Raw genomic sequence first — 27,154 nt, forward strand, 5'->3', positions numbered from 1 at the left:
TCATATTTTTTTTAATCTTACAACTTTATACTTAAGGTTTTTTTATGTATTTTCCTGGCCTCTGTATTCTGTGCTGTGAGGACAGAGGAATGAATCTGCTCTGATAGGCAGTTTGGCAGACTATGACAGATGTGCCACAGAATCCCAGAACTGAAATTTTTATTCTTACGAACAGCAGGAAGAGGGACATTGTGAACCAGCAGACACATGGAGTTTTTTTTGTGTGTGTCTATCTCTAATAACATTTGTTGAATATCTACCATTAGAAAAACTATTCATTGAATAAACACCAGGCTCAAGTATCACATTAAAATATTACTAAAAATACAATTTTATGGTATATTAATGTAACTTTTGGAATGAAATTCCTAAAGAACATACATGTAAAATGTTGAGCTCTTCATAAGGAGTGATACATTTTTTTTCCCCAGCTCTCTGAAAGTTTTTGCCTTTTAAAAACTAGTATTCATCTTTTTAATCTCTTCAAATATGCTCGACCCCTCCCCAAATTCTAGCGTTAAAAAATGTGCCACAAATGCAAAAAATGATGACAGCTAGGGAGCATTTTAGCAGAATTTGAAATAGGTGGTTTAAATTTTACTGTACTGAAATCCTAAAGAATCAGCCCAATTCATTTCTTAGTGAAAAAGTCCAACTTAATGCTTTGTGCCTTCAGATTCAGGCCTTTTCTTATCTGATCTCTTCTTGGTTTGTGTCTCAGTCTTCGGGAACCAGTATTACTGTGGATATAGCCGTGATGGGCGAGGCCCACGGCCTCATTACCGACCTCCTGGCAGACCCTTCTCTTCCACCAAATGTGTGCACATCCTTGAGAGCCGTGAGCAACTTGCTTAGCACACAGCTCACCTTCCAGGCCATTCACAAGCCCAGAGTGAATCCCGTCACTTCCCTCAGTGAAAACTATACCTGTTCTGACTCTGAAGAGAGCTCTGAAAAAGACAAGCTTGCTATTCCAAAGGTAGGTAATAATGACATACTCCTTAAAGGGTTAAACTGTTTTTAAAAAAATTGTCTTCTAGGTCTCCTTCCTGTCACCCCAACTCCATCTGCGAATTCCTATCAGTGACTCAGGCAAGATGTGTTGATCATGCTGACAAAAGTAACAAATATTTAAACATAAAGACTTCTGTCCTTATACCTGATAGTTTTCTATATATAAAAAATTTATCTTTTTATGTTAGTTCTTTTATTTAATCTTTCATGTTACTTGCAAACATTTTTCTATATGCCAGGCTCTTTTCTAAGATGGTAAGGGTATTGCCATAACAAAAAAAAAACGAAAAGGCAGAAATCCTTGCTCCTTTCTAGTGCAGATTCTGTTTAAAATCCATTGACTCCTAAAACTGAAGGTTGCTTTACTCTTATTTTCTTGAATGATATACTTCAAAATACCTCTTGACTTTCCAATACACAACCACGTTTGAACCCAGAACAGTTTTAGTCAATTATAGAGTATTTAAAGTAAAAGATGTCCTTAGTGATTTCTATAAATTCATAATTTATATGTAAAAAGGAAATTACACAAATGTATTATTTTTATATATATATGGTATGAGTATTACAAAAGCAAATTGTAAGAGGATGCTCACCCATTTTAGATCTCAATATAGATTAAAAATAAGGCATATTAAAGGCTAAAAAAATCAGAGTGTCATTGGACTCTGGTATTTTCAGCACGGTCACTTATGTAGTAAACAAGCAGCTGTCCTTTTGAGCTGGTAGTCAGTAACATCTGTGTTTCTGCTATTGTGAGTCCCTCAGGAGTGTGATCTTCATAACTTTATCAATTACATATTTACGTACTTTCTGTCTAATGTGCAATTCCCTGATATAGATATACTAAGTATAATATGACAGTAAGGAAATGGAGAGAGAGATTAACTGGTTCCTTCAGGTCTCAAATTAGACCTGAGTTCAGTGACAGATTTAAGGCCAGAAAGCTGGTATTTAAGAGTGTTTGACTTTTTCTCTTCCAACTGAATTACCTTCTAAGATGCACATTCAGATCTTTAAGAGATACTAGAAACTATTTAGTATCAGAGCTATTCTTAAATCCCAAGGTGACATATAATTCACTTCTCAAAATTTTTTACCTTCTTCAGAAGAGCAGAATGTCTTTGTGAACTACGCCTATGCGGTTGGTTTATTAGGAGTGATTAGCACAAACAAAAGTGGGTTGTGGTTCTGTCTATTATGACTGTTGGTGAAGTTGTAGAAAAAATACCTTCAGTTTAACTTTTTTTTTTTTTGAGATGGAGTCTTGCTCTGTTGCCTAGGCTGCAGTGCAGTGGCACAACTTCAGCTCACTGCATGTTGGCCAGGCTGGTCTCAAACTCCTGACCTAAAGTGATCCGCCCGACTCAGCCTCCCAAAGTGCTGGGATTACAGGTGTGAGCCACCACTCCCGGCCCAGTTTAACTTTTAAGGTCCAGATCTGCTTTAGAGTATTGGTGCTCATCCTAGTGATCCCAGACTCTTGCCGCAGTACACATGATGCTACATATCCTGCTTAGGATATTGGGGAGATGAAATAAGAAGGGGAAAAGTAGGTTGACCAGCAGGGTCTCCTATTAAGAGGTGTTGACACTATTCATATCTCTGATGTCTAAGTTACATTAATCATAAGAGAAGTGGTGCATTTTATGAAAGACTTACATTCTTACACTTAGCTCCTTTCATTTGTAAATGAAGATAATATAGTCAGTATACTTGGGGTGTAGACTAGGGTGCAAGATGATATAAATTAATCCATGCCCCCAAGCAAGTGACTTTTGAGGAAAAGCTTCTCATAACAAGGAGTATAATAGATACGTAAATCCTGTTGAATAAATATAACTACAAAATTATCTCAGAGGTAATTGACACTCACTCCTGTAATCACATATTTGTATAAGCATTGAAATAAATACCCCCAAATGTTATTTTTATATGCATTCATTTTAGCCAGAGTCTTTTATTAAATTTCTGAGCACCCAAATTTTAGATAGGTGGTATTCAACCAATATAATTTAATCAATTAACTTCTCATTAAAAGCTCATTTCCTTCTATGATATTCCACACAAATTAAGAAATATAAAAAAAGCTTGGTAATGAAGTTAAGTCTCTTTCCTAGCGCCTGAGAAGGAGTCTGCCCCCTGGCTTGTTGAGACGAGTTTCTTCCACTTGGACCACCACCACCTCAGCCACAGGTCTACCCACCTTGGAGCCTGCGCCAGTTCGGAGAGACCGCAGCACCAGCATCAAACTGCAGGAAGCACCTTCATCCAGGTGACATATGGCTCTCGCTGGTTTAATGTCTCTTAGAGAAGTTACTTGCCAAAAATGAGTTATAAATTACCGGAGAAGGAAGGCCAACCAATTACATTTGGTTGGAGGTCAGCTTTGAAAATGGAAAGGGTGCGTGGTTTAAATGCAGAGCTGTATGGGAGTTAACATCAGATAATCAGGCTTAACGTCTGTTGTGTGGCCTTAAATTTAAGTGGAAAGAATCACCTGAGCTGATCTCTGCCATTGTGACCTTAGATGGGAAAGGTTAAGCCCAGGATAAAGGTAGGCTAATTTTATCTACATTGAGATTCATGTTGAGACCCTTAAATCAAAAGCATCTAACTTGACATTTGCAATTGATATGAGATGCCCCTAGCCCAGTCCTTAGCCTCCCACAAGACCAGCTGTCTTAGCTTTGGACAAAAGACAAAAGAGCAAATCAAAAGTAGGTCATACTAAGAACACCTAGATATGTTCAAACATTTGATAATTTAAACTTTCCTGAGGATATTAATTCTAATTTTTCAAAGCAACTTAAAAACTAGAATTATCAAAACTAAAGAAAAGGTTATATTAACATCTAAAAAGTATTTTGAAGAAAATAGCCAAGGAAAGTGCATTTAGAGGGAGATACTGGGTCCCTTTCTATTTAGAATAAAAATGTTATACTTATCATACTTTATTCAATTCATTAATTGTGAGAACATTTACCATATGATTTCAGGTTTTAGAAACACATATATCAGTTTTATCAATGACCTAATGAATGAAAATTGTCTACATCTATGTCATATTACATGATAGCAATAACAGAAGTACTTTTCTCCTGATCTTTGCCTGGGATATAAATAAACCAACATACTGAGTCTAATAGAAATATTTCAGATTATAAGAATTTAATGACTGTTGACTTTTCTTGCCTTTTTGATTAAAATTTTTTAATTGGTTTCTTCCATATTAATATTTGTGTTCTAATAAACCTATAGAATTGGAAGCAAACTCAAATGCCATTATATATTTTATATGTCAGTATAATTCCACTCCAACCTATTACTGGGACTTTTGTAAAACCTGTAAACAATACAAGAAGAGATTATGCAGTGTTTCATGAAGATTTTCTGAAGTTCGAAACAGAAGTCAATGGTAATATTTTTCTCTAAAAATATTGATCATTGACAATTTCTACAGCAGCAAATACTGATAAATGTTAATAGTATTATGGTTAAATATTGGTTAATAAAATGAATTATGTTTTCAGTGTGTATCATCAGAGTGTCTACTTTGCCAATGCACCTTGCTAAATTTCCTTTCATAGTATAGGTAATGCTTCATGATTTCCTTTCCATAGAATGACTCTATCAAAAATCTACTCATGCTTTCTCAAATGTCTTCTTTCTTTCTGTTATTCTTTGTTAATTCTAGTCAAATCTTATTTCCCCTCCCTGTCTCTTCTCTTAGTCAGTTAAATGAACTTGAGAGTTTAAATTGAAATCATGACAAAGCAAAAAGTTCTAAGAACTTTTAAGAACTTAACACCCAAGGATCTTGTCATTCTTCTTTGTAAAACTGATACATCCAAATATTTACAATAGATATAAGGAATATCATATGATTCCATCCATTCTCATTCTCTCGTCCTAAAAATACTCATAGATATCTTACCTGGGTATATGTTTTCATCACTGCCTAATATATTATCTCATAATCTCACTGTCCTGCGAAAAGTTCTGATGTAAAATCTGAAAGCAATATAATTTCTTCATCATTGTGAAGAAAGGAAATTCATTCTGAGTAGAATTTGATCCCTTTAAGGGAAAACCATTTATTACTAAGTGGCAGTAGTACCACCACAAAATACAACTAGTTTTGGCTTGATTATAAACCAAAGTTAAAACCTTCTTTTGAATTTTGGCCCTGAAATTTCTTCCCTTTTAACCCATTTATTTATTCCTTTCCATATCTGTTCATTTATTGGGTCTCTTTGAGAACGGACATTGATCAAAAGAATAACAAGAATGAGAACTAAAAATTAGAAATGCAACTTATATCCCTTTACATATACAATTGGATAATTTACTACTGGGTAATTTTAAATACAGTCTGGTAGAAAGGACACTGGACTGAGAATCTGAAGGGGCTTGGTCTTAGCACTCAGAAATGTATTATGTCGTTAGGAGCAAGTCATTAACCTGCCAGAATCTCTGTACCCAACCACAAGGAGTCATTAGGAAAAGGGGAACTATGACATAATTGGAGGGGTAAATTAGATGGAAGAATACAAGTAGGTGCTTACAAAATAGGCTTTAGAGAAATAGAAAAAGCTGAAATAAATCAGACCCTAAATCATTCCAAGTTGACCTTGCAATTGACCCCTGCCTGTGTATCTAGGCAAAAAGAAAGCTGTAACCTTAGCAAAAGAGACTGTTACCTGATCAGACTTTAAGGACTTAGGATGGAGTCATAAGAGGATAATAAGAGCAAAAGACCACCTTTGGGAAGAGGAATGAGCTCTTCCATCACAAGCACATAGACAATTTTCCTCTGCTGTGCCAGTGTGAAGAAACCATGTAAAGGCGTCTATAAGCTGTTCTCCTTTACAGGATCCAAATTATTTCATATTCATGAAATCTAAGCCAGAATCAGGAAATAAGGGCCAATGAAAAGCTGAAAACTATCATGAGGGTCTCACAAAGCCATATATGAAAGCACCTGTAAACTATAGTGCATTGATATAGAATATAATACATTGACTTATTGTTTCATTAATAGTAAAATACAATTAATATTTACTGTATTAATGGGATGTGATTAGGATGTTATTTATCTTGAGTTCATTAAATTCACATTCATTAAGATATTCTAACATATTTTGCAAACTTTAAAATGAACACATTTTAAAAGTTTTTATTTGAACAATTTACTATTCAACAATTTATTTGAATAGCTAGCCTTCATAATATATCTTTCTGAATAATATTAGGCATTGTCTTTTAAAAGTCAACTTAGAAAAGTAAAAGTAATAACCTATTCACTATATATAATGTATTGAGAACTGCAAACATTGAGGCCACATATACATTACATAATATTTCTTCACAGTAAATCTTTTCAGTTAATCAGTCCAGCAAAATGAATTAAAAGGGACCAACACCACCAGAAAATCGTCAGTGTAGTTCTCTCTTTCAGATCCAAAGTTTTTTTCATTTCATTATTTCCTAAATGTCAAGAACTTGCGAAATACCTAGGATGTGCTTTCTGAAAAGGAAGTCAAACAAATATTTTTGTGCCTCACTTAATTGCATTGTATAATTGCTGAAGGTCATACCACATTTCAAATGTCCTCACATATGGAAAACTGCTGTAAGAAGTAAGGAGAAAAGATAACGTTTTTAACTACATTGGTCAATAGTTGAAAAAAATCTTTCTAAGATGGAAAAAAAATTGAGATAACAAGTGTTAGAGTGTCAAATTGACCTCAACTGAAATTACAGATCTCACCCATTGCCGAATTTACTAGTAATCAAAGGATACAGACAATAGCAAGACACATGTTTAGCATTCTTTCCTTTGAGAGGTCTGTTAGTGCAATTCCCTGAAAGTCCCTTTATTCCACATGTTCTGGTTTGGATTTAGCATGCAGGGTTTTAAGCAATGCATACATAATATTACTTGCACAGAGGGAACCATTTTAGCTCTGGAACCTCTCCAAATTATATCCTCTTAATTATACAGCTGATATGGCAATCTCCATGCATCCATGAGCCCCTAATTCTATCAATTTCAGGTTTATTTACAGTAAGCCACCCAGACAGAGGAGGCACATCCTGCTTACATTGCCAATCTAAGATTGGCAAAAGATCAAACTGTCAAATCATATTTGTATAAATTATAGAATGTACCCAGTACCAAATTTACTAGTTCTTGAAAGGACACAGGTGTTAGCAAAACACAGACTAAGCACTTTTCCCTTGGAGCAGTCCAAGATTGTCAATACAACTTTCTAAATTCCTTTTCTCCCAAATTAGTATGGAGTCTATTTCAGATTCAATATGTAAATTTTGAGCAACACATACAGAGAAATTTTGTCTTGGAATACCTCCAAAATTTATATCACATTAATTGCATGACTTACATAACCTTCTCTAGCTCAACCTTCCATGAATCTGTTAATATTCATTCCACATTTATTTACAATAAGCAACCTAGGCAGACCAAGTACACCCTGGTCAAAGCATTTGCTAGATGAAGATTCTCCATTATCTTTCTCCTGGTACGTATCATCAACTCCATTATTAGCATGTCCCTTTTAACAAATTCCCTTGAAAAAGATATGATGCAGTATTTTTTCAACATGAAAAAATATTCTCTTTTTATAAGGGAATTTGAATGGATCATCACTTTTTTTTTCTAGGTTATCACCAGTAAAGAGAAATCGTAAGCTAAAGACCTGCTGTTAACCATTTCCTTCACAAGGAAATACTGCAAAAAAAAAACATTATTTTTGAATGATTTTGTGGTCAATTTTTGAATACAGATGCACCAAAAATAATAGAGTACTGAAGTAAGCATTATGACACTTACAGTTTATGTAAATTCACCTGCATCTTAACCTTAATCTGCAAGTCTCTTTTAGAAAATCTGCAAGGAACATAATTCTAGAGTACAGTGAGAAGGTGTTAATTATTATTAATTGGAATATAAGAAAGTTATCTTTCCTGTTTCTTAACCCAGCATGCTTGATGAGTAACTGCTATATCCCTGCAACAGAGATTGTTTTTATGTAATCTGTTTCATCATTGGGAAGTACAGTGATTCTGTCACTGAACCTGAACCAACACTCAGATTGGCAAGTCTATTACAGAAATGATGTTTGGGTTCTGGCAAGATTGGCCCAATAACTGATGAATAATTTCTTGAATTTTCTTTTAATCCTGTGTTTATGGTGCTGTTAGTCCTGATTCTTGGAATAATCCAGGGATGATGACCCTCACCAAAAGCAGATCCTTCACTTCGTCCTATGCTGTTTCTGCAGCTAACCATGTAAAGGCTAAAAAGCAAAGTCGACCAGGTAAGTAACTTAACTGGAGAAGGGTTACTGTGAGTGTGGAGTCATAGAGTAAACCAGACCTTAAGCGTTGAAATATTCCAAGGGTCTCCTATATTCGGATATGTTTGGTTTGCCTGTTCTAATAATCGGTTATTTTTAAAAGCCTCAATAACCAATTAGTTATTTAAATTTCCACCTATGTGATGACACTGATTCCTTCACAGTTGCTGTACAATATTTTCTATCTTGAACTAATTAGATGCATAGGAAATCACTTTTACCATCAAGGATAATCTCCAGAAGCATCATCTCATAATAGAAATTCCAACTTTATTTTTAGTGTCTATTAAAATTACCTTTCAGGAGTATGATATTTATAAGTTCAAGGAAGTGTTTCATTTACTACATATGAGCTATGATAAGGAATTTAAATATCAAAAATTTAAGAGTAAAAAAGCTTTAGATAGGAAGATGAAATGATATGGGGGAAGATTAACCTCATGTGTTCAGGGTCTGTGCTCACCCAAAACTATAATAGGAGTTTTTGTCAGATTCTATCTCTGAATTGCCTTTCTCTTTAGAAGCCCAATTAGGAATCTTAGGTATTTCCTCTGATCTTTCCTTTTTGGAATCTAACTTCACGGTTTCACTTCTCAGTATTAGAGAAAACATCAATGATTTTTTCAGAAACTTCCTGATTAATCTACTGCCTTTAGCAGTTTAAGGGTTCATCAAATGGTTAAAAGGAAAACTGCCTACTTCCCACTGAGATATGAAACATTCAAATTCTGGCTGCCATGGCAACCCCAAACTCCAATTTTTGTCATCAGCCTCATGACATTGCTAAAAGCTCTGCTGGCCGCCTCCCAAATAGCTGCACCCCTCTGTCTGGATCCTCCACTTCTTGCTCCATGCCAATAGTCAGTAAATAATGCTTTGAAGGGAAAAACACTTTGCAGGATTTTGGCTCACCTTTTTGGGATTCTCTTCTTCATGAGAACCTAGTCCCTCAGAATTGTGTGCTTTACCTTGATAGCTTTTTTTTTGTACCATTTTATTGGCATTACATCAGTGAAAGAAACCATTAAGGTAATCTGGTTTTCCAACAACTAATCTGGTCCTCTCCGCTCTTTAGAAATGTTCATTAAATTTTATCACTTTTAGAAGTCATTAACGACCTGCTAATAAAATTGAGTTTTCACCAGGGTCAGGCAATGTAGGATAATGTAGGCAAATACTTAAATTGAGATATCCCTGAGGACAAATGCAGATTAGCTCACTAATAAGGAGAATCATCTGGGACTCCAGCAAGGTGGAGAAACTGTATTTGAGAATTCCACATTAAACCTGAGACTCTTAAAGGCACACTAAAGTGGACTAAGGTGGTTTTGGGTAGGACCACTTGGCTCCCTATAAAAATATATGCAGATAATTTTGGAAGGAAAACATCATCAATTAAGGGCCATGAGATTTTATCAGATCATATTCAAACATGGAGCTTACAACCAGGATCACTAATTGCACAAAGAAACACCATGAGTTTGATTTAACAGAAACAAACAACTTTCTAGATCTGTAAGAGGGTCGAAATAATTAAATTGAAATTCAATTTAAAAATTTACACATTTAAGGAAAAATAATAGCCATGAGAAAAGACCTAACTGCAGAGCAGCTAAATATGCCTTTTTAAATGTAGGCAAGGAAATATTAAATAGCATAGTAGACTACTGAAGAGAGAATTAGCAAACTGGGTAGAGAAAGATTTGAAGAAATTATCCAGAATGCAACACAGATGAAAATGGGAAACTCTAATAGATTTTAAGACATATTCAAAAATTAGAAAGTCTAATATACATAATATATGTAATCGTACTTTTAGTAGCAGATGGAAGACATGAAATACTTAGGAGGAGCCTAGTAAATGGAAAGAAACTCACACGTAGATACAAAATAGTCAAACTACATAACACCAAAGATACACACACACACACACACACAAATCCTAAAGTCTACCAGAGAAAAGACAAATTTCCTTTTCAGGAAAAGCAGTAAGACTGAAAGCAGAATTATCAGAAATACTGGGAGTCAGAACACAGTAGAATATTTTCTTCAAAGTTCTGAAACAATATGATAGCCTAAAATTTTGTGCCTGGCAGATTCATCTTACAAGAATAGGAGTGAACTAAAGTCAATTTGAAAGAAGTCGAAACATTACCACCTGCCAAATCTTTACTGAAGGAATTTATAATGGATATATTCTAGAAAGAAGAATAATTGAAAGTTTGAGATCTAATAAAAATGTTAAACAAATCTGAAAACAATGGGTCAATCCAAACAAACATTAAATTCATAAATAATAGTATTTCCAGATTTGTGAATAGTTTTTATAAGATTTTTTAAGGACAGAGCTAAAATTTCAGACAGCCATAATATGTAATTCAAGAGATGACATATAAATTTAAGTGTTCTAAATCTGTGTGTAGTTCAGAAAGGGGGTTTAGATGAGGAAACTGAGGAAAAAGAAGGTTAAGTGACTTGCTAATGTATTAATCCTGAATACATTCTTTTATCCTAATGACTTCATACTAGAAAACGTGAGGATGACAAATTGTCATAATTTAAAATTAGGATATTTTGGGTTCTGTACTTGGCTGGGTACAAGATAATAGGAGGATTTGGTTTTCTCACCCTGTTTCTTCAGTTGAGTAATAACATAAAAATTATTGAGTAACCAACATGATAAGATCAAGAAGGTGAAAATTATGGTTAGGGCACACACTGGAAATAACAGAGCAAATGATGGAACAGCCTTATATTCCTGTGTCCTGCTCCCCAGTTTGTATGACAGATTCTAGAAAAAAGAGCAAAGTGTAAAAGGAAAGGAATGTTCACATAAGATACTACACAGACAGATGGTAGGAATTAGAGCCACAGGCATAGCAAGAGCCCCTTTCCATTCTTGCCATCAGGTGCATAAGGTGTTTTCATCATCATCATTTTGGAGAGGCTTTTGCATTGTGGCATCTTTAGACAGCTGTCACAGCACAGCTAAATGTTTATAAAATAACCTATATCCCATGCCGAATCCAACTAATTAAATTCCTAAAGGTCTGCCAAAAGAGACAAAAACATCTATCAAGAATCAGAGGGCTGAAAAGAGATAGCAACTCTCCCTAATGAGACGGGAGCTTCTGCTTTAAAATCCTTGCTTCCCTGTTTGGGTTGATGGAGCTAAGTGGTTGTGACATGTTTGATGCAGTTGACTGTGATGCATCCTGGTTTTCCATAAACTAGGAAAGGAGCTGGAAGAGCCCCCTTGTGGCAAAGAGTGTAAGCAAATGGAATCAAATGTAATGTGAGGAGTCTGAGGAAGCATGTAAGCAACAGGCAATAAGGTGAAGAGGAAGCAAGTATGAAGTAAGAAGAGACATACTGAAAGATAAATACTCTGTTTCTAGAGAGGACTAATGAAATTTGTTCTTTGCGCAGATCAAGTAAACAGTGTGTCCTCTAGTTCAGTCAATCAATGATAATTTTAAATAGCTGAAACACAAATTATTATTCAATTACTAATATAAAATAAATGAATGAAATCACATAGGACTCCTTTAATTAAAGCTTAAAAGCAGGAGGTTCAAATATAATTTATGTTTTCAATTTTGCTCTTCTAGTATGAGTCACTGACATTGTGGAGCTACCATGATATTATTCTGCTTTAAAAACGCCTTGAATTTATAGTTACTTGATTTGCAGTAGTCCTTTCCCAGATTCTTGTAAGTTTGGCTGCCCATTGCAGTGACAACAGGTATCTCTACACCTGTAATCTAGACTCTCTTTTTCCTATACAAAATTTGAAATGATAGAGAACTTCAGCTATAGTATTGGGACTCTTTTTCTTTGGCATTGTTTTAGATGCAATTTCTGTTTTGGAAAAATATTTGGGCTGACCATTTTCATCTGGGCATGGAAAAAAGAGATATCTTTATCAGACAAGCTGGTTCCTTTTCTGTTCAATTAAAATTAAACTGAGAGAGTTTTATAGCACAAAACAGATGGATTCACTTAAATAATTCCCCTGCAGTATTGTTTATTTTCTCTCATTGATTGCCCAAAATTCCTTGTGTCTTGACAGACATTTTCTCATGCTCTCAGGAACAAGGAATTAAAGTCAGAATTACTCAAAGGAGTTGGCATTTTAGGCTTTATTTTTAAAATTGTATTTTTAATTTTTTGTTTTTCAGTGTTTTGATTTTAAATATTTCACATTAGGACAGTTTGAATCATTCAAAAATTTATATTTCATGAGCTATATCTTCTTCCTGGAATCTGCTAAAATTACTCAAATATAAAGTGAATGTAAACATTAATATATTTGAGAGAATGCATGTTTATCTGAATCCCTTCACTTGTGTGTATGCAAATGTGTGAGTGTGCGATATTAAATTAGATGAGACTTTTAAAGGTTCTAACAGTCATCCCTCTGACTTTAGACATGATTACATTGAAACCTTTTTAGAAAATTTGTTTTTAAAGGTTTCCAAATGTTATTCCTCCCAGTTCCTCTGATGGTCCTCTTCCTGTAACTGAAATCATTTATGTATAGTATTTATAGTTCATCCGTTCTATAAAAAAAATTTGGTTATTATCTGCATTTATCTCCCTATCTTTCTGAAGACTGATATGTGTAAATATGCATGCACATCCTAATTCTTCCTGTTTTTTTAAACTTTAAGTAAACTATAATAATGCACACTGGGATGGTTTGGCTTTGGAAGAAAAAAGAACGTATACTTTAATAGCTTTAGCTTCTCACCTGCAGAATAAAGATATCCCTGCTTCTCAGGTTCGTTGCCAAAAGTTGTGCTTCACCCAGCCTGGAGTGTAGCAGTGGCGCCATCTCAGCTAACGGAAACCTTCACCTGCTAGGTTCAAGCAATTCTTCTGCCTCAGCCTCCCAAGTAGCTGGGAATACAGGCATGCGCCACCATGCCTGGCTAATTTTTGTATTTTTAGTAGAGACGGGGTTTCACCATGTTGGCCAGGCTGGTCTCGAACTCCTTACATCAGATGATCTGCCCACCTTGGCTTCCCAAAGTGCTGAGATAACAAGTTTGAGCCAATGCGCCCGGCTGAATTATGCTTTTGATAGTGTTCAAAATATGTAAGCTAATACTACAGAAGAGCTTCTCTTTTACAGGTTTATTTTAAATTTCATCCCAGCCAGTACATTTGGTATCTTAAAATCTGCTTGCTTGTTTAAATTTAGTTAATCCATGAGTTCCAAGAACTCTAATGGTGTGTGAATTTTTAAATTTGTGTTTGAAAGTGAATTGCATGTATCTGAGGCATCAGCTGGCAGCTACTAAAACTTAGCAACGAAAAAAATCATTCTCATAAACTGCCTTCAGAAAATACATGGTGTCAAGACAGAAATGGACAATGTTCTCATGGGCTTTGAACTATTGTTCTATTAAAAAAAATTGTGTAGAAAACTGTCCCCAAACTCACAGCTTACTATCAGAATAACTAAGGAATTGCCTAACACAGTGTCTATCAGGAATCTCTTTTTCTTTTTCTTTTATTTTATTTTATTTATTTATTTTTTTAGGAATCTCTTTTTCTTATGACACAGCAATTACTTTGAATTGCTGTTTTTGCAATTACTTTTTATTGAAAAAAAAAATACAATTACTTTTGCACCAGCCTAATAAAACTTTGCCCTGGGCCTACCCAACCCTAACCAGACTTGCCCAGCAACCTCTCTGACCACATCCCCTGCCCCTTTTCCTTTTTTTGCTAAGCTGCCAGTCTGACCTCCTGACTGCTCCTCTGACCACCCCCTCCATGTCCATCTTTCCTGAACATGCTTTCCCCAGATACTTATCTACATGTCTTGCTTATTTTATAAGGCCTCCATTCAAATTTTACCCACGCCCACCCCTTCCCAACCAGAGAGGCCTTCCTAGACCATCTTATCTAAAGAGCATCTCTTCTTCTCTGCCTTCTACCCCATGCATTGTTTTCTTCCAATCACTTGAATTTGTTAACTTTTCTTTTCTTCCTTTTTAATTAACTTTTATCTTTTAGTTTCTGTCTCTCCTAAAAAAGTGGGAGCTCCATTAGTGCAGGGATTTCATTTTATATCCTACTCCACCCATGGAGCAAGACTCACAATAACTACTTGTTGAATGAATAAATCATTGCGATTCCAATACAGATGCTTTGGTAAACAGTCTGCCACATCATACTAGGATTCAGCTCCTTAAGAGTTACAGTGCCTTCCTAAGATTATCTGGAGTCCCTTTCTAAATCCAAAAACTAGTCAGAATGACACCAATCCTTTTCAACCTTTACATCAGAGCACCCATATGTGTGTAGTAATATTTGTGACTATCATAGCGACAGAGAAATGGGAAGGGATTTTGAGTTTGAAAACTAGATTTCCTTTATTTTATAAAATTATAATGAGAAAATCTAATTATAAACTATTAGAGATAACATTAAAAATTGAGTTTATTCTAGAGTTTCCAAATAAAATATTTTTTTAAAAAATTTGCAACCATTAAATAATTCACAGCAAACGCTTCCCATAATGATACATTGTCTGGGAAATTCTGAGTTAAAACCTTTGTCAACTTTTCTTTTTTGGCTCGGGAGACTATGTAATGTGAAGGATTGTCGTTATCTTTGGAAAAGTGTTTTTTTTTAAAAGAAGTAGAAATTGAAATAAAAACCATAAGTCATGACATAAGGAGCAATGCAAATGCTGCCTAATAGGTCATGAGTTTTACTTTCCCCTTGGGTAGTCTCTGATAAAGGTGCTGGTTTCTAAACCACGTTTTACTAAGAATAGCTAGGTTTACTCTGTATTCTCCCATGTACCAGTACTGTGACTCTGGGAGGGTTTTTTAACTTGTCTGGGTCTAAGTGGTTTCATTTGCTTAATAGAAAAGCTGGGAGGGGTTTGAGCTGCTGATTAGGAATTAACAATAATGTGTTGGAAAGAACTACAGGGGTTGTTGCTCTTCACACTGAAGCAAGGGGAGAGTGAGATTTCTCATCTTTAACAACTACAACAAAAATAACAGTGCAAACAAGAAATTAAAAAGAAAATTGCACTCGCTCACACAAAATCCCTCAGCAACTTTAATATTCTTTTCAGTGGACCAGAAAACCTTTGGTGTGACAGTTCAAACTTTTGAGGAAGCTAGACCCTGGAAGCAAACTTTGCTGAAAGCCAGCTGCCAGCTAACCACACACATAATTCCATGATGTGAAGGTGGATGGCTGTAAATTTTCCTAAGTGGTGAGAAACAGAGAATGACTTTTAATAATTTCATTTCATTTGCCCCACAGTACATTGTTCAGCCGTAAAATCAACAAAACCTGTAAGCAGGTTGTTGGCCAAAAGTTATTTCTCTCCTTTTTTCCATTTTAAGCACAGGGTGCCTTCTCTGTGGTTGGGAGAAAGTAACTTCAAAAGGCATTGTCCATGTCAAAGCTACACTTTGAAATCTAAGCCAGTGTCCTGTAAAATTCTCACAATCTAGAGTAAATACAGACGGTTTGGCACAAATACCCACACTTGAAGTGGAGGATTTAGGACTATTGTTTGACCTGAAATGGATTATGTTACTACATTTTAAAATGTTTTCTTCAAAAATTATTTTGATCAAAACACTCTTTCACACCAAAAGGTCTTGCTTCACTGAAACTGTGAATGGTTAAGAATGTTAATTTCCTCTCAGTAATGTATCTTCTTTATTTACATATTTTAAGCATCTGTTGCCTGGTGAACTCTGCCCCAGATACTGGTTAATGTTTAAAACAATAGCAGATCCTGTTCCTGCTAAAACCTTCACAGCCTAAGAGAAAGTAAACACATGAGAAAATTTTAACTATCATTTCCATGTCAGAATGACAAGAAGAAACAAAAATAGGAGGACAAAATAATATTCTTCTGTCCTGAAGTTACTCCAGGACACCAAGGCTTTGGCTGTATGTGCCAACATTGCCACTGATTTTTTTTATGATGATTCATTCCTCCCACTTAATGCTGTGAAGACACCCCAACCACACTGGCTCCAGATGTTGGTATGTGGAGGAGGCCAGCCTGGTGACCTGAGCAGGCACATGGTTGTTATTGAGTTTATAAGGGTCCAGGTGAAGTTCAACAGTTGCAATATTGCATTTTAAAGACATTTGTTTAGTTACTTAACTCTCATTCTTTCTCAGGTGCCCTCGCTAAAACTTCACCTCTTTCATCGCCCTGCTCCTCACCTCTCCAAGGAACTCCTGCCAGCAGCCTAGTCAGCAAAATTTCTGCAGAGCAGTTTCCAGAATCTGCTGACACAACTGCCAAACAAAGCCTAGGTTCTCACAGGGCCTTAACTTATACTCAGAGTGCCCCTGACCTATCCCCTCAAATCCTGACTCCACCTGTTATATGTAGCAGGTAAGGATTCTTTATGAACAGAAGTTTAATAATAAAACCATTGATAGTTTTCCCCTAGAAATACCTACCACCAGCCCACAAAGCTTGAGGTAGGTTTGCCAAAGTCGTTGACAACCAAGAATGGGATAATGTGATTTCTGTTGAATAGGCTACAATAAAAACTTATGTTTTAGTAATTTTCTATTAACAAAGATAGAATCCATGCAGTTCATACAGCTAATCTTTAGGGAGGATACACGATTATTAGCTGTATATGTTGTCTGTTTCCTGATGGAGAATGTAGAAAAAAATGTGACGAAAAATGATATCAATTATTCTGTTATAATTCTTCATTTTGTTGCAATGTTTGTACCTGTTCTCCAAACATGTTACATTGATATTAGCCGTATTTAATCTTAGGATTGCATTTCCCATTTTTACAATTTAAAAATATGTGAATAATATATTGCACAGGATGGCTGGACTCACATAGTTCTCTGAATGCAATTTAAACAACTGTATGTGCTATTCTGTCATATTGAAACAAAATTATAAAATGTTATCTATCACATCAGTTGAGAAAAAATGGCTGGAGTAATTATTTTCCCAAGGTTGTCACTAAGAAAGAATTATGTCTTCTTACTGGTTAATGTGCTTTTATTGTTCTTAAGTAATAGCTTGAATAATTTATCTGAAGGCATTATGGTATTATTTAAGTAGAAAAACAGTTGGGTGTTTTTCTAGTTACTACGAGAGTACCTTGAATAAAATAGTATTTCATTTCTGAGGTTAATGAGGATAACTATTTGAATAAATGAGTAACATGTTGGTGTTCTAGTATCAAATATGACTTCATAGACCCAGGTTTTATCAATATATTCAGTTTTAACAAATAGCAACTATTATTAAGCCTCACAATTTTCATTTTTATATTTTTTAGTCGGAAGCTCTGTAAATTAAATAAATGTTGTTTATAATTTTTGTTTTTACTTCCTTTCTCTTGACAATTTTAAATAAGAAATTATTTTCATTTGTTTGCCCAGAGCCAAAGTTATTCTACTATGCAAAAGTTATTCGGCTGCCCTCTATGAGTTGTTTTTAATAAAATGATTTCTGTGGGATATTAATCTCATCTCTTTTCCACAAAAAAGCAAGCTCTATAGTAAAATATTGAGAAGATATATCATACTTTACTCTTAGAGATTCATAACACATATGGCTTTATTAAAAGTTCTTGGAAGTTCTGTTAAAAGAATTTCTCTTTATTTTTGTTGTTGTTGTTTCACTTGATGTTTTCTGAATTTATTTGACCACAGAACCAGTTTCTTTAGGTTAACACCCAATAGTTGCCCATGGATCTAATGTTTGGCAGAACACAATTAAGAAGCATTGTTTTATTATATGCACCCTGAGCCAAGATGAAACCCCGTGCAGTAATCTTCATCAAGGACATCTGTGTTCAGTATTTTTAGGGAGAATCTCCCACCATGGGTTCCAGACTTTTGGGAAATATGTCCCCTAAAGAAAGGAGAGAGATGTTCAGAAAAGCTCTACTACTCAGTAGCTCTTTTCATCATAGTGGGTTTTTTTTTTTTTTTTTGTATTCTTAGCAGGTAGAATAAAATGGGATTTTTATAAAAGAGGTTTCAGAGAAAAACAAGGGGATTTTACTGTCTACTTGTTCAGTAATGTTTATAAATCCAGTAGTGTGTGTTTTATTTCTTTGGGCTTTATAAATCTATAATTCAAACCAGGTTTTATTATTGCCTTAAAGGCAGCCACCCATGTAGGCACAGAGAGGTCCAGAAACACACAACTAATTGTTGTGGTTTCCCCTGCTGAACTTGAAGAGTTTGGCGTTGAATCCCAGTCTCTTGGCTGCTGTAAGGTCTGTGCAACAAGCTATTTTTCTGGCATGAGAGCAGGCATATTTGAAGTACTAATTTAAATGGTCCTTTTAGGTATTATTTTGCAATGAAAAATTTTAAGGCTAATAAACTCTACTTCTGAGAATGTAAGCCTACCAATTGTATCTACTTTCTTTTTCCTTTTTGTCTTATCATTTTCTTTTTATTCTCTAAGCCATACTGACAGATTTAATAATTAGAAATATTTTACATGTAATGTTTTTCTGTTTATGCTTAAGGGTTAAAAAGTAAAGTTACTTAGTATGTAGATACTATCTACCTGGAAAATGCTCTTCTCAGTGCACACACAAGCACAATTCAGGAAAAAATGATGAGGTATTTAAGATATTAAACAATAAGCTATCACTACTTTTTTCATTTTAGAGTGGGTAATCTGTGGTTAAAAAACAAACAAAAAAAAATCCTCTGAGACCCTTTGTAATATTAGTCAGATGGAAAGAACCCAGCAGCAAAATGCAGAATCAAAATCTAATCATGAAGTCTTTAAACAAGATAGATGAGGGAAGAGCCAGTTTATGGCCTCTGCTAGGTCATGTATGGGGTTACTGTTTAATTTTTAAAACAGTCAAACTTCATTTCTCCAGCACCCTCTGTTAGAGGGCATTGCTTACCTCTCTTACCTTTGTTTTTCTTGGTGGTCCACAGCGCCTCTATGGCCTGTTTCTCTCAACCAGCATCCCATGTAGTCAGTGTAGTCAGTCATACATTTGCTCTTCCTCAAAATGCACCTCTCTTTTGTTCATTTCCTTAAAGCCTTAACAAGTAACTGATCAATCTGAAAACAAATTCCATTTTTATTGTGTAGCAAAACATAAAATTCATATACTATCATTCTATTTCAACCTATGTTGTCTTTTCTTAAAGGTCTGTTTAGACATAAAAATATCATAACCCAAAGAAATAAATCTAATAATGAGGCTTTCTTTTTTTGAGGTGGCCTCTCACTCTGTTGCCCAGGCTGGAATGCAGTGGTGTGATCTCCACTCCCCACAGCCTCCAATTCCCAGGTTCAAGCGAGTCTCCTGCCTCAGCCTCCTGAGTAGCTGGGATTACAAGTGTTCGCCACCCCGCTTGGCTAATTTTTGTATTTTTAGTAGAGACTGGATTTCACGATGTTGGCCAGGCTTGTCTCGAACTCCTGACCTCAGGTGATCTGCCTGCCTCAGCCTCCCAAAGTGCTGGGATTACAGGCATGAGCCAATGTGCCTGGCCCATAATGAGGCTTTTAAGCAGGCACAAGGTATTTTATTGGGGAAGATACTGTTGTCCAGTATAGGTCAACACCTGCAAAATTGGTACTATAAGTAGGTAGCAGCCTATCCCAGTATTCTCTAAATAATCAAACAAAATTTTATATCCCTTTCACCTTAAATATGATCTAGGTAAAGGAGGAGGAGAATGAGAATCAGATGAAGTTTCTAATCCTTTGTATTTATTACTCTCTCACAAAAAAGAAAGTAGTATATTGCATATCAGTATTTGTGTATCAAACAAAGTGAATATTTTTACAAAACAAATAAGTAGAAGGTAGAAATATTTTATTATTGTTGTTTACCTTAATGTACACTTAGACAGTATGTGCCTGAGACTTTTTGAAAAGAGCAGGATATACCTACAGCTCTTCCACTATTTTTTAGCTGTGGCAGACCATATTCCCAAGGGAATCCTGCTGATGGGCCCCTGGAGAGAAGTGAGGCGGCCACTCGGACACCAAGTAGAACAGGTAATTCATTGTTTGGGATCCTGTTGCCCAAAATGGAAATTGCTTTATGTTTTTTTCCTGATCAAAAGTGACCTACATTTCTGATTTGGGGGGGCGCTGGGGGACAGGGTCTCACAATGTTGTCCAGGTTGGTCTTAAACTCCTGGGCTCAAGTGATACTTTCACCTCAGCCACTCCTAGGATTACAGGCATGGGCCATTGTGCCCAGCCTGATTTTTAAAATTACAGATTGAAAAGGACAAGGGAGAAAACTAAAGTCATCTATAATCCTACTCTCTCGAGTTAATCATGGGTAAAGCTTGGGTGCAGAGCTTTCCAAAACGTTTTTCTACAGTTATACATGTGTATATTTTTAAAACACAAGAGGTGATTTTATATAATATATAGACTATATAGCAATGTTATTTTATCTTGCTACTTCTGACATTGAAAGTGCTTAAGTGGTTCCCAAAACATAGCAGACACTCAATAAACCTCCTTCGGGCACCTTACTGAGCTATGAGAAACGGCATAGGAGCTCAGAGAACATAGACTTCAGACTCTGGGTGTTTACTGATTGGTCTTTTAGTTAGCACAGTTCACTGCTGACTGAAATGGCGACAGTGAAGTGGGACAGATAAGAAGGAAGCCACAGGATTCTAAGAAATGGGATTGGATACGAAGGATTTCCCTTGCCCTTAAGCATATGCCATCACTCTGCCCTACAGAGCACTTTACTCCTGGGTGTGTCAACTCAATGTCTTCCACCTTGCATGCCCATTCTACAGTAAGTGTTATAGTCAGTTACTCAGTGGTTTAATGTTTAGGGAGAGAAAAAGAGAAAAAAGAAACAAAGTCACAGGATTTGTTAAAGGTATGAACTGTTGTTCTAAAAATATTATTGAGAAATTATTGAATGCCATGCAGATTACAGATTATAATTTCCACTGTTTTACTTTGTTAACAGATGTGTGCTTTTCTCCACCCTATAATCATACAGGATTATATATTATTATATTACTATTCTTGGATTGTAAGCTCATGAAAGCAGTATTTCCCTAAACACTCTATTTACCATATGCATCTTAGCAAAGTTTGCTTGAATGAGCCCCCTTTCCCCATTGTAGATCTCGTAATAAGTTATTTTCTTTTAATTGTAGACGACACTGCTCAAGTTACCTCTGATTATGAAACCAATAACAACAGTGACGGCAGTGACATTGTACAGAATGAAGATGAGACAGAGTGCCTGAGAGAGCCTCTGAGGAAAGCATCAGCTTGCAGCACCTATGCTCCTGACACCATGATGTTTCTGGTAGTCCTATATCACTTAACTCACTCATTTACTTGAGAAATCAGCTTCTGTTACAGATATTGGCTTAGAAGTGAATCTTTGAGGCCTTGCATGGTGGCTTATGCCTGTAATCCCAACACTTTGGGAGGCCGGGGCGGGCAGATTATTGAGGTCAGGAGTTTGAGAATAGGCTGGCCAACATGGTTAAACCCCATTTCTACTAAAAATACAAAAAACTTAGTCAGATGTGGTGGCAGGCACCTGTAATCCCAGCTACTCGGGAGCAAGAGGCAGAAAAATCACTTGAGCCTGGGAGGTGGAGGTTGCAGTGAACTGAGATCATGCCACTACACTCTATAGTAGGCAACAGAGTGAGACACCATCTCAAAAAAAAAAAAAAAAAGAAAAGAAATGAATCTCTGAAACATATTTACAGATGTATTTCATCCAGGTTACACATGTATTATAACCCTTCCCATACATATCAATATATTTTTTCTCTTTTCAAGCATTATCAGTCTCTTAATGGTTCTATTATCTGGTGATTAATAGCTTATTTATAATTATACAATGATTGCAGATATTTATTAACCCAATTGAAAAGTAAATATAGGACAAAATACTTCATTCATTAAAACAACACTTTAGACAGAAAGATGAAGGAAAGGGGGGAAAAAGATATTCATTGTCTTAGGGTATCTGCTGGTTTTTTCTGCCTCCTTGACTTAGAAAATGAACCAATATGTGTTTTTCTTGTTATATTAAGTCAGGCATATATTGACACTAGCCACCTATTAAAATATCCCTGAATGATGACGTATTCTGTGTGTTTAAAGAGATCCATTTAAGGAGGAAAGCATACATTTGAGTGAGCTTCATTTTAGGGAGGTGGCAAATGGTAGAAAATTGTTGACTCTCAAGTGATCATCAGTGGCTGCTATTATCATTTTTCTTTTACTGTGTTTCCTCTTTTATTTCTAAGTCAGATAGATTGTCATGTAAAATAATATATATGTTTCCTTATCCTCATTATCTTTTTCTTTTCTTCTTAATTTTTTTTTTGGCAAATGTACTCTTAAGAGTGTCCTCATTTGGGACCATGTTATAAAAAGCCTTTACATTTACATAGTGCATGTTTCTCAGGAAACAGTAGATCACATGAAATAAATTAAAATCCCTGAAAAATGTGGCAGTTGTTATTCTATAGGATTAATGTCCATTTTGAAGCATTAATATAAATAATAATAGGAGTGATTAAGTCCTCCTACTCATGGATTTTTTTTTGAGAGTTTAAGGAAGGAGCCCTCATCTCAGAAAAATTTACATAATTATGTAGAGATATAAATTTACATGTAATTTCAGAATATTCTGATGTCTTTAAAACTTTAAGAACCTTGCAGTAGATCCAAAGCAATTATACTAACTTGTAGAAGAAACATCCATGTTTTTGCTGGAGTATATATGAACCAGTGATAGGCAAGCACTTAATAGTGCAAAATTCGTATCTGAAACAGCGTTAGTTCCTTTCCTCCTTACTTTGGGGTCAATGTCTTATTCATCTTGACCTTTTTTTGGTAAAGATCACTCATTCACCTTGGAGTTTTAAGTCATTTATTTCCAATAGCCACAGTATTTATTGAATTTAGCAAAGCACAAATTTCCCTGTAGAAAAAGTACATGCTGTTTAAGTATTTTAATCTTAAACATTACAGGACAAACCAATTCTTGCTCCCGAACCTCTTGTCATGGATAACCTGGACTCAATTATGGAGCAGCTAAATGCTTGGAATTTTCCAATTTTTGATTTAGTGGAAAATATAGGAAGAAAATGTGGCCGTATTCTTAGTCAGGTAAGAAATGCATTCATTCATACTAATTTAAATATAGGAAAAACAATTCCTTGGTTACTTAAAGCTCTGTAAATTCTTGACACTTGTGGATAGGTGTTGTGTAGAGAAAGGAAGTTGTAAAACACAGCATTCTGTAGATTTCTTGGTGGTGGGTTAACCAAAGAAACTAGAACCTCAAGTGAGTTGAATGTCATATTCTGCAATTAAAATACTATATATTTTTTAAGACAAAGTAGGAGGGGATAGAGTTATATACACAAGGGACAAATCATCTAGGATTCATAGAATTAAGCAAGAGAAAATCTGACACTAGCCCCTAAAAGAAGAAAACCGCCTGTTTAGAAATACTAAGTTATTGTCTGAAATAATTTTCAATGACATTTTTAAAACTTTGGAATATTATGGAGCTTATAATATTAAACCTTATCAAAGATAAGATGTGCCAAAATGTGTTTCCTCCTACTGCTTTGAGAAACACATCAAATAGAGTTCTCTGTATTTGAAAATCACAAACTCCTTTATTTATGACAAGAAATTAAGAATAATACTGTTGCTGCCTAACCAGCCTTTAAGCATTGTTTTCTTTAGGCTAAACTACTTTCAAGGCTTTTCACATAGGTAATTATTTGTTTTGCTGAAGAAGAAAGACAACATATAAAAATTAAGAATTTGAAAATATTTTGTTTTAAACCACAAAACAAAGTGATGGATTTGCTGTACTATGGAATACCTGTCAAAATTAAACAAGGAGAATGGTGTGATAATACGTATCAGCTTATCTTCACGTTTTAGGTGTATTCTTATAAATTTGAATAAATATCAGAGCAGAGATAGTAAGGACCACCAAACCTGTGAATATAAGACTTAGGAAAGAATTCAGGACCCAACCCAGATTTATTGGCGCCACTAACACTTCTCAGCAAAACACTAGAAGAGAAATCACAGAAATGCTGATTGCTATGCAGTGCATCCAAGATGAGTTTTCTTTGGATCACTCAACATGTGTCTGAGTGTGGAACTTTGGGGTGAGGATCCTGATCTGTGAAGACTGAAGGGAAAAGACAACAGGTGTTTCTTTTAGTGTTTAATTCTGCAAGCACATATGGCTGTCTAGTCTAGGGGTACACTAGGATTATTGATAGAATATGAGGCACAAAATTCTTACAAAGTCTGTTTAATATTCAGTTATTGCCTCTGCTAGACTCTATTCTGTCCATGACCATGTAGAGGAATATAATGGCAGCCCTTGCACTTTACTAGGAGTTGAGAGTCCTTTTCTTCTTCCTTTCCTTTATTCTCAGTGCTAAGCAATGTCTCTTATACTAGTTCACCTTAAGGACAGATTTAAGGGTAGCTGTTCTGTCCAATTCACCTTTGCCTCATACCTTAGGGAACCCCCTGGGAGATTGTGTTATCTTTTTCTGAAACTCATGACAAACTGCAACTTTGAGGGAGTGGTCTTTCCTGGAAATAAGCCTGTAATGGTACCACAAGATGTGGCAATAGGCCAGGAAGCATTCCCCTCCCCCCGTCTCTTTATTTATTTATTTATGTTTTTTTTTACTAGGGAGTGTGTTCCCTGGTATGGAGAGACATAGCTCATTTTGTTTTATATTTGATGTATGTTTCACAGAGTCTCGAAAACTTAATCTTCACAGTGACTTTAGTGCAGGGTTTTTAAAATATTAGTTTACAGAAGAAGAAACTAAGGCTTAAAAAGAGAATATGCTACTCTTCTAAAGTCATATATTAAATATTCAACCCAGGATTCAAAAGTAGATTTATCCATATCAGAAGCCCAGGCTTTTTACATTCATTCAATTGCTTCTCAGATTTTCATAAAACACCTTGAGTTATTGCGTCTTCACATTCTCCACATGAGAATTCGGACCTAGTAGAAAAGTGGGTATGATAGCAGTCAGTTTTACAGCACAAATGACAGTGTACACACTTTCATTGCAGGTATCAACCACTCTTTTGAAGTTCTGTGAGCTGGGAATAGGAGAAAAAACTGGACCAAAAATGCCACAAAATGTTTTCTAAGACTCATGGATACCAGTAGACATTAAAAAGATTAATTAACAATTAGATTCCTGCAAAGTTCAATAATGTATCTTTTGTTCCAATCATGTCCCAAAAATAGAGTAATATATTGATATATGATCCTTATTAGTTACCTCTTACTTTTCCAATTTGCTAGACATTAAATTTTGAATAAATGCAGCTTCATATGACTTGCTAAGTAGAACTTTTGGGGATTGTTCCTTTTATTTGAGTTTACAAGAACAAAAATCATGAAATTTTGATTACGGAAAATATGTAAATATTTTTTGCCATAGTGAGACTTTAGGACAGCTGAAATGAATTAATGTGAACATTCCAAGAAATCACCTTTTGGCTGAGACTAAATGGAAAAAGTCTCATTTCAAAAGACTTTTAAAGAGACACGTGCAATGGAAATGAGTTAGTTTCAATATACAGCCTGCCTTTTGATGATTATCATTTTTATTTTAACCAATTTAAAAGGACATCCTTCAGATTTTGAAAAGGCGTTTAGTCTTTTCAGTTGCCAATGTTTACTTAGTTTCAGAATTGTTCTCTTTATGTCTGACATACAATTAGGGATGTTTCATAAGGCTTTGTCTTTTCTTTTACAGGTGTCTTACAGACTTTTTGAAGACATGGGACTCTTTGAAGCTTTTAAAATTCCAATTAGGGAATTTATGAATTATTTTCATGCTTTGGAGATTGGATACAGGGATATTCCTTGTAAGTATATGTGATTTGTAAAATACTTTTAAAATATGTTGAATTTGCTGTGGGTAAATGAGATAGTGAATCATTAGCAGGTAGCACAGAATTACACAGGGTAAACACTCACTATGGAGACATTATATGATGATTAGGAAATATTGCCTGGCTCCTTTGCCTTTTAGCTGAATGAGACCTTATGTTTTACTTAACCTCTAGATGCCTCATTTCTTAGTTCATAAAATAAGAATTATAATACCGGCTTCATATGATTGTTAGGATCAAATAAGATTATATTTTTAAAGAGGTTATTGTAGTACCTAGCACACAGTAAATCCAACTTAAGTCTACTTTAATATGGCTATTTTTTGAAATAAATAATTAAATATTAAATTTATTGCTCATTTAATAACTCATCCCTTTTATTGGGTGAATTCAACTTTTGTTGTGGCATCTGAAGAGTTAAGTTACTATATATGTTTTCTCAACATAAGATAAAGTGGGCTGGTGTTTAGAGGGTCAGGAGGATGATGTTCTGGTTAATAAAATAGAAAAGAGACATCTGGAAGTGGTTATGGAAAAAATGATGAGAAACGTTTTAAAAAATCAGGTATATGGGAAGACAAAAGGAGAACACACAATCAAGTGTTCAAGCTTTGAGTCTTGCAAGAATAAGTTTCACATTTACATTAACAAAAAATTGAAACACACAGAAGAAATTAAGTTTTCATTATGTAGCATTTCAGGTATCATCGATCCAAACACATAAGTAAAATGGTCCTACAATGCTACAAAATACATGGTTTGGGAGACAATGTCTAAAGGTCCAAACAAGGAAATTGTGGAGATATTAAAAAGT

The 27,154-nt window shown here is 35.1% G+C and overlaps 1 protein-coding gene across 7 annotated transcripts in view; it reads left to right on the forward strand.

Moving 5' to 3' along the window:
- Nucleotides 1–27,154, forward strand: part of PDE3A (phosphodiesterase 3A) — a 325,385-nt gene that overhangs the window by 255,441 nt on the left and 42,790 nt on the right. For all 7 annotated transcript variants that reach the window (XM_032253811.1, XM_032253810.1, XM_032253813.1 and 4 more), the window contains exons 3-10: nucleotides 722–979; nucleotides 3,135–3,289; nucleotides 8,242–8,357; nucleotides 16,572–16,791; nucleotides 20,336–20,421; nucleotides 21,561–21,715; nucleotides 23,407–23,544; nucleotides 26,202–26,313. In XM_032253811.1, coding sequence (XP_032109702.1) covers nucleotides 722–979; nucleotides 3,135–3,289; nucleotides 8,242–8,357; nucleotides 16,572–16,791; nucleotides 20,336–20,421; nucleotides 21,561–21,715; nucleotides 23,407–23,544; nucleotides 26,202–26,313 — 1,240 coding nt within the window. The remainder of the gene's footprint in view (nucleotides 1–721; nucleotides 980–3,134; nucleotides 3,290–8,241; nucleotides 8,358–16,571; nucleotides 16,792–20,335; nucleotides 20,422–21,560; nucleotides 21,716–23,406; nucleotides 23,545–26,201; nucleotides 26,314–27,154) is intronic.

The sequence above is a fragment of the Sapajus apella genome, unplaced genomic scaffold, assembly GCF_009761245.1.
Source record: "Sapajus apella isolate SASKATOON/1434 unplaced genomic scaffold, GSC_monkey_1.0 scaffold84, whole genome shotgun sequence".
NCBI classification, from domain to species: Eukaryota; Metazoa; Chordata; class Mammalia; order Primates; family Cebidae; genus Sapajus; species Sapajus apella.